At 44.9% G+C, this 8599-nt stretch overlaps 1 protein-coding gene across 1 annotated transcript; it reads left to right on the top strand.

Moving 5' to 3' along the window:
- Positions 1–1505: 1505 nt before the first annotated feature.
- Rfxap (regulatory factor X associated protein) lies at positions 1506–6308 on the top strand. Its single transcript, XM_051157166.1, has 3 exons — positions 1506–2104; positions 4124–4231; positions 4988–6308. The coding sequence occupies exons 1-3, from the start codon at positions 1709–1711 to the stop codon at positions 5096–5098; spliced, it is 615 nt and encodes a 204-aa protein (XP_051013123.1). The 5' UTR covers positions 1506–1708; the 3' UTR covers positions 5099–6308.
- Positions 6309–8599: the final 2291 nt, after the last annotated feature.

Raw genomic sequence — 8599 nt, 5'->3', positions numbered from 1 at the left:
AAAGACCTAAAACTGTGAGCCACTAGAAAAAAAAAAAAATAGAGCAAGTGTTTCCAGACATTGGAATGAGCAAAGATCTATTTGGATAAGACACTCACAAAACATAGGAAGTGGAAGGGAAAAAAGACAAATTGATGCGTACCAAACTAAAAAGTAAATGACACGAGAATAGGCAATCTCTAGGATGGGAGAAAATATTTGTAAACTACATCTGATGAATGGTTAACATCCAGAACATTTAAGGAATTTAAATTAATGTAACAAAAATAATATTAAACAAAAAACCTAATAATCCAATTGAAATGGGCGATGCAATTAGTTCATAAAGGAAAGCATACAAAGGCCAGCAGGTGTATGTAAAAGTACACATCACTAATCCTGAGGAAGTGCGAATCAAAACCAGTGTTATCCCATCCCAGTTGGGACGGTTCTTATTAGAGACAAAATAGCAAGCACCGGTGGGGTGTGGAAAAGGGACCCCTTGTGCGTTGCTAGTGTGAACGCCAACATGTGTACTTACTGTGGAAGTCAGTGTGGAGCTTGTGGGGAAAATAAAAACAGAACCGTCATATGCTCCAGCAATTCCACTACTGGGATATCAGAGAAGGCAGGAGGGTTAGGACTGGATAGGAAAGTTGCTCAACGAAAGCCTGAGCAGCACACAAGCTATCATCCCTTAGACTGACTTCCTTCCAGGATGGGGCTTGACTGGGATGCATGAGCCAGATAAACCGGGTGTCTCAGGAACCTTCTTAATATACCCAAAGATGTTCCAGGAGAAAAGTGTTTTGAACTCTTTTGAGGGATGGAGGGGGGTGTGTTTCAGGCAGAAAGTGTCCCCTGACCCTACTTGGATGGGAGTTAGGATTCTGCCCTAGTCAGCCTGCCTGTGATGTCATTTGCCTACCTGCCATTGGGCGTGGCCCTAGCCAGGTAGGGCTTTTATAAAAGGACAGACCCACCTTGCCCCTCTCTCTTGTCTGTCTGTCTGTCTGTCTGTCTGTCTGTCTGTCTCTCTCTCTCTCTCTCTCTCTCTCTCTCTCTCTCTCTCTCTCTCTCTCTCTCTCTCTCTCCTCTCCTCTCCCTCTCTCTGTCTCTGTTTCTGAGTTACCTCTCTCCCTCCTTTCCTTCTCCCTCTCCCAACCCGCCATGCTCATTTAATAAACTTCTCCATCTAATATCTGTTGCCAGGCATCTTATTTTTAATCATTAAACCAGGGAGAGCCTCCTCAGCCTTTTGCCCTCGGAAACCGTGAGTGCAAAGCCCTCAAGAGAGCAGAGGGCAGCTGCGCAGGCCCAGTCATCGTAGAGATGCCTGGCTTTCCATCCCGCTTACCGCTTCGTAGTGTACGACAGCTGCGCAGGCGCAGTAGGTGCTCCTGTCGACCGCTCAGTCCGCTTTAAAGCCAGCCTTGGCCGCCGCGCAGGCGCAGTCGGTGTTGTCTTGCCCCTGTTCGGCTCCGCCCCCCGGAGCTCCAAGCTTTGGCTCGCGGTCCGCCGCCGCGCAGGCGTAGTGCGGTGCCGGCGGCTCCGGCTCCTAAGCTAAAGGCGGGCAGCTTGTGAGGAACGGTTGTGCTCCTCAGGTGCTGACGGGCCGCGGCGGCGGACCCGGGCCTCCGACGGCAGCACGGAGGCGCAGGCTGTGTCCGAGGGCTCGGGGCCGGGCGCCGCTAGCCCCGGGACGGCCCCTCCGGTGACGGTGCTGGTGATGAGGCAGGACAAGGCCGCGGCGGACGGCGCTCTGAGGCCGGGCCCCGCGGCGTGCGAGCCGGCGGCGGACCCCGAGGATGAAACCGGGGACGACGATGCCGACCTGCTGGACACGTCGGACCCCGCGGGCGGCGGCGAGAGTGCGGCCAGCCCCGAGGAGCTGGAGGACGAAGGTGCCGAGGGCGGCAGCGGGGAGCGCGGCCCGGACGCCAAGACCTGCACCTACGAGGGCTGCCGCGAGACCACCAGCCAGGTGGCCAAGCAGCGCAAGCCCTGGATGTGCAAGAAGCACCGCAACAAGATGTACAAGGACAAGTACAAGAAGAAGAAGAGTGACCAGGCCCTGAGCTCGGGCGGCGCCCCGGCGGCCAGCGCAAGCAACGTCAAACTGGAGGTAACGCTCCTCAGGGGTCCCGGGGCCAGGACACGTGCGTGCGACCCCCATCTCTGCACAAACGCAGGGTCTTCCCGTCTGTTCCCAAGGGGGCTGGGTTCATCCTCCACCTCGGTGATGAGTGAGCGCATAGCGAGAGCCCAGCTGACATTGGCACTTTAGAGGTGATCTGCTCTTGTCAGTAACTTCCTAGTGTCTCTACCCAGTGACATCCTGCCCGTTTACATACCCTATTCTTGGTTTTCCATAACTTTAGTGCCCCCCCCCTTTTTCCCTTAGGACCCCCTCCCCCGAGACTATTTGAATTGGTAGTAGGATGGTAACTCACAGAGAGCACTTTGGGGTTGCTTGGTCCAAATCACATGGGAGGATAAAAGCCAGTGATGTGCAATTAGGACTCTGCCTCTAGCTGTGTGGACCTGGGCCCCGCTATACACCTCCCTTATGTCTCGGCTCCCTTGTCTCTTGGCCTTAAAACAATGCCCGATTAGTGTTCCTTCAGAATTATTTTGGTTAGATGAAAATTATTATTGGTGTGCATTTCAGCCCCAAACCAACAAAAGACACCTAAATGTTAGACTGTTTAAAAGCGAAAAGAATCCGTAAAAAGTACGGAAACTCATCACCACAAAAGTTCCCTTTGGGCCGTGCGGTGGTGGCCCACGCCTTTTATCCCAGCACTCGAGAGGCAGAGGCAGGCGTAGCGCTGTGAGTTCGAGGCCAGCCTGGTCTACAAACACAGTCTAGGACAGCCAAGGCTACACAGAGAAACCCTGTCTGGGGAAAAAAAAAAAGGTTCCTTTTGGAAGGGGAATTCTAACATTTGTAGAAGTTTGTCCTACATTACTCAAAATTATTTCTACTACAAGCTCCTTTTTTCCCCCTACATAGTATAAAGCCTGAGGTTGTGAGTTCTCTACAGTCAAGTCAGTTCTAGCATTCCATGAAATATGCACATAAACCAAAGAGTCCTGTCAATAAGGCTTACTCTGGGGAGACTTGGAAGACTCTTGCTTTTGTGAGATTAGAATCCTCTTTTATAGCTTTTAATATTTGAGACCTAAATAAAATATGTTTGAAAGGAACATTTTTATAACAAAAGTTTGCTAAATATCTCACAATAAATGGGGGCAGTGATATTTTAATAGACAACTCAGAAGCCAGTAGATAAAAGGCCAAGACAAAAAAAAAAAAAATTAAACCACTAAATTCATGTAAGGCATGGCCTCATCATAAAGCATTTTGTTTAAGTACAACACGTTCTTTGCATGTGCAAGGCCCTCGATTCTACCCTTAGCCAGATCTCTGCCAGTTTTCATTGTCATATTGCAGTTTTATTAGGGGCAGAGTGTTCGACTTAACTTCAGCAACATTCTTTTATGTGAGTAAAGGGTAAATACTTAGATTCTTGACATTTGGGAGTGAGCACTGCTAATTTGTAATGGGATTTGATGTCTCGGGGAGTGGTTGCTTTTGCAGAACTTGCCTGCTTGCACTGTGTTGGTGATTTCATACCTGTGATTTCTAGCCCCTTCTAGCCAGTTTACTCTGAAAGCTGTCTGCTTCCCTTAGCAGGATTACACTGCCCTCTCCTCTTAGGGGTGTAAGTCAGGTATTAATCCAGTACCTCATTCGCAGCAGATTGCCTCTGAGTTGATTTATATTGTCCAAAAGCCGGCTGACTGCATTGGCTTAGATTGTTCTGTGTGAAGAGATTTGGGTGTTGCTGGGCATTCTTTTGTAACCCTGAAAGCAGTTTGCACGGACCTTCCCCTCTGCCCAGTGGCTTCAGTTTGAGACCTTGCCAGAGACTAAGGAGCCCAGGTGGGAAGCCTGAAGGGAGGAGGCATTTACTTAGAATTAGTTGCAGCACTCTGCCTGAGGCTTACCAAGAGGCTTTCCTAAAGCTTCACAGAAACTGAACAAAAGGGGAAAAAAGCAAAGACGTGTGCTTTATCACTGAACTACCTGCTGCTGTGGATTACAATACTGTATTCCGTGTTCTGTCATTGATCCCAGGAAAGCACAGACAACATACTCTCCATTGTCAAACAACGAACAGGATCTTTTGGGGATCGCCCTGCAAGGCCTACTCTTTTAGAGCAAGTGTTAAATCAGAAAAGACTGGTAAGTGCTGTCTTTTGAAATAGTTGCAGATCTCTTAGCAAAAACTGCTTGTTTTCAGCCAAACTGCTTTTCCTTTGTAAGACTTTAAAAGCAGTTCACTGGCCATCAGAACTGCGCCGTGTCTGGCCGCTGGACGCCCTGGGGCCCAGAACTACAGCGAGGGAACACCTTGAGCCCCATTTCTTCACTGACTAACCTTTGAGCAAGATGAGATTTTAAAACAGACTTTGAGTATACGGAATAACTGTAATGGTATTGAGTTATAATTACTAATATGTAATAGAGATCTCTGATATAAAGCTGATAGAAATTACCAGAAGTCAATCGGGAAAGGGGCAATTGTTTGATACATACTGGAATATTTAGGTAGTAATTTGAAAGAGAAACATACTTTAACTCATGATAAACTTTCTATGTAAGGTTTTTGATAGAATATTTGGTAGAATTTTTTAAAAAGTGAATTTAGATTTCTCTCAAATTTCTACAATGAGGTTTTATAATATTAAAGAATCACAAAAGATTTTAAACTTGGCAATATAAAAATGCAGACAAAGACAGGGCTGAAAATTAATAAGTACATGAAATATAAAAGACTAGCCAGCATGTTTGATGCTTTGCTATAAAAATATCCCAACACTTGAAAGAGTCAGGCCAGGAACGTTGCAGTGAGTTCAAAGCCATCGTGTGACACCTGCTTTCAAACAAACAGAAAATGGATAATTCTATTAATAATCCTTTTTCTTCCTTCTCTTTAAGTCATTGCTAAGAAGTCCAGAAGTTGTCCAGTTTTTACAGAAGCAGCAGCAGCTACTGAATCAACAAGTTTTGGAGCAAAGACAGCAGCAGTTTCCAGGAGGACCAGTGTGAGGACTTACAGACTGCTGCACTTTACTTTACTGTGATGGGTGGACATGTCTTATACTAAAGGCGATGTCCTGATAATCAGGCATGCTGGTGCACACCTGGTGGAATCCCTGCACATGGAAGACCGAGCCAAGAGGATCCCAAGTTCAACGCCAACCTGCCCTACATAGCAAGTTCCTTTCTCAAAAATGAGACAGAGAAAATCTGGTAGAGAAAAAACTTTCCCATAAATATGCGTGTGCATCTAAGGATAAATAAGTATTGCATTTTTGCATTTAATCCTTTCAAATTACTATGAGTTTGAAAAAATACCACCTTTACAATTTTTACTGTTTTTCTTCAGTCGTGCTTACTTAAGCTAATGAGGCAGTTACTTTCTGTGGAAGTCATAAAGTTAGTAGTAATCTCAAATCATCTAGCACCATCATTCTCATCAGGACACATCTGGAAAGGAATGGTGTGTTTTGGGTTGTCATAGTGACTTTGAACATAGCTAGACTGTGGTGAGGGGCCAAGAATCTTAACGTTCTGTGGTATTCCACCAGCTGAATGTCACCCTGCCATTAATGTGCCTCAGCTGTGCTGATAACCTGAGGTTAACACAAAGTCAGGTCCTTGTAGTAATTTTTCTTTATAGTTAAGCTGGAGCTGTGAAAGCTAAGCATGTTTATACCTGTGAAGAAAGTGGTCACTGATCTCTTCATGTCAACTAGAGAGATGCATTAAAGATGGTGCCCCATTGTCACTGTCACCTTTAAATCAGGTCATCTCCCCAGCTGAATTTGTGAATAGTTTGCATATATTCAGCCCACTGAGGTCTTTCTTAATGTTCTTCATAAAGGAGATCCTGAAGATAGAGTGACACTCAGCATTTTGTCAGAGTGTTTCAAAATGGAACACTTATTCCTAGGTACTGTTAAAAGGGTAATGGATTTATCTGGGTACTCTTTTGTACTTTCTCCTAGGAAAACTTTAGAAAGGCAAAAATACTATAAGATGCTGAATCCCACGTCAGGAGAGTATATCCAGGAGTAACTTAATAAATTGTCATGGCAACCTCTGCAGAAACGTGTCGGTGGGTTGATTCCTAAGCCATGAAATGTATATGATGTTAGAAGTACTCACAGGGCTGTGATGCAGTTTAGCCTTAGAGCACCTGCGTAGCATGTGCAAGGTCCTCAGCTCACTTCCCAGCCTCACCACCATGACAAAAGGGGGGCAAAAAAAAAAGGAAAAAGAGTGGTTTGTTTTTGTTTTGTTGTTTCATTTTGTGTTCTATACTTAGTGTATCTGAAAAAGACCCTTTTGCCAAAATTATTTGTTAAAAGTCCAGCTGTTGACCTTTGCGTTGTCTGTTGTGCTTGCTTCCTTCGATGCCCCCCACTGGCTACAGAGCAATGTACTTACTACTTGGTGCTGTGCTTACAGTATTCGGAGCTTCACTGTTTCTCTAGACTTGCATGCCTGTCTACTCTGTAGCCCATGAGCCACACGTGAACTTGCCCAGCATGTTTGTAGTGACAGTGTCACATAGCAGTCATGTTAGACATCCCTGTCAGAACTTGTTAACTTTGGGGGGGCGGTTTCAAAACAGGGTCTCTCTGTGTCCTGCACTCACCTTGTAGACCAGGCTGGCCTCGAACTCACATCGATCCACCAGCTTCTGCCTCCCAAGTGCTGGGATTAAAGGCGTATGCCACCATGCCTGGCCTCAGAACTTGTTAACTTTTGTAGCCCAGCTTATACAGCTTCAGATATAAAGTAGGAAAGTGTGACAAAAATAGACATAAATGAAAGGGATTAGATTTATGTTTTAAGAACTTGTAGATGGCTTAAATACTTGTTAAGCCCGAGAGTAGGTCGCTGAGGGGCTCAGAGTCTTTCTCTAGGGTATTAAGAATGAAGTAGATACCCATTCATGAATTTAGATAGGAATTAGCATAGTTTCCAATACAGCTTCATTATTGCCTGTCACACTGGAAATTCTTGTCCCCTTAAAACCTGTCAGTAAAGGTTTTTGCTTTAGAGTAGGTGTATTTTAGTTTGTCCACACTTCCCCATTCTATATGCTGATGGCTTTTGGCAGCAACTGTGGCTCCTTCCACCCGTAGGTTTTTATTTACCTATTCCTTAATTCAGGATTAATTGACATGGGACTTGTTTTGACCAGCAGAAGGAATAATGGTGTGCCAGCCTTAACCCAACCTCTGAAGGTTTTGGACATTGAAACATTTTTTTTTTTAGACTCCTACCAGTTACCATGGTAACAAGCCCAGCCTAGCCTGCACAGTAAATCAGAGGTAAATCAAAGGCCTGATTTCTGATGTACCATATGATAGCCTGACATGTTAATGAGGCTGTAACATAAACTATCCTTCCCCTGGGAGGTAAGTTTGATGCCAGCCTAGCCCAGCTAAGGCTCACTTAGATGTGTAAAACCACCCTGTAGCTCTGCCAATGGGAAACCTGTTACTAAAGGCTTTGGATGTAAGGCTACAGAGCTTGAGGAGGTCTAGTCTATGTTTCAGTGAGTAACTGCTACACTTAGTGGTTAAGGTTATTTGCACTAGATGGCAAATTTTAAAATTGGTGAACTCAATCAGAGAAGACAGTGAAGACAATACATAATAAGCTCTTATTCTGCAAGAAGCAGATGTGATTGTGGATGGGCAGGATGCTGGAGACTTCAAGAAAAGGAAAATGCACCCAGCCTCCATGATCTAGAAAAAGAGAATTATTTTCCTCTAGGACCTTGACATTAGCATAGGGAGAGTAATCTCAGACTTGTAGCTTTCAGAACTCTGGAACAATATTGTCTTATGGTATATTTTTTTCAAGGTGGGAGGGTGCTCAACTGATTAGGCTCCATGTACAGCCTGCCTAGGAATGCTTGTGTTGTTTTGTTTTCTAATAGAATATCAGCCTGTGGTTACAAGCTAAAATACAGTTAACTGTAAGTGGATGGATTACTCAGGTTAAAGTTTTCCCCCCTCCCCCCAGTATTCTAGATCTGACTGCACATTGTGTACAGCCTCTGCCTCTCACCCAGGCTTTCTGAACCCCAGCCGTCTTGTAGCCTTGTAGCTATAAGGCTAAGAATCAGTGGGACCACCTGGGGCAGGGGAAACAAACAGGACCTTGCAAATACTTCATAGTCATCTGCAGTTTCACAAGCTTCTCTTAGAAAACATTTTAATCAATGAAACATTTCATGGCATATGAAAAATAAATGATTTTTAGTGAAAGTTTCCTTAAATATCCAGGTATTTTAAGCATCACATGCTAAACAGCCTCATATATACATGCTCCTTGACTGACAAGGTTGTGAGTTGCTAAGGTAGGCTGCTCAAATGAAGATACGTATTAAATTCACCATACAAAAGGTTTATTGAGTTGTGACCTATTGCTCAGCTGGGGAGCAGCAGTCGACCACCTCTAAAATGTCTGCAAGGTATCCTTAAAATTACACATGTAATGCCAATTATTTCAAAAATACCTTTTTTT

The sequence above is a fragment of the Acomys russatus genome, chromosome 15 (assembly GCF_903995435.1).
Source record: "Acomys russatus chromosome 15, mAcoRus1.1, whole genome shotgun sequence".
In the NCBI taxonomy this organism is placed as follows: Eukaryota; Metazoa; Chordata; class Mammalia; order Rodentia; family Muridae; genus Acomys; species Acomys russatus.
This window is presented reverse-complemented; position numbering and strand designations above follow the sequence as displayed.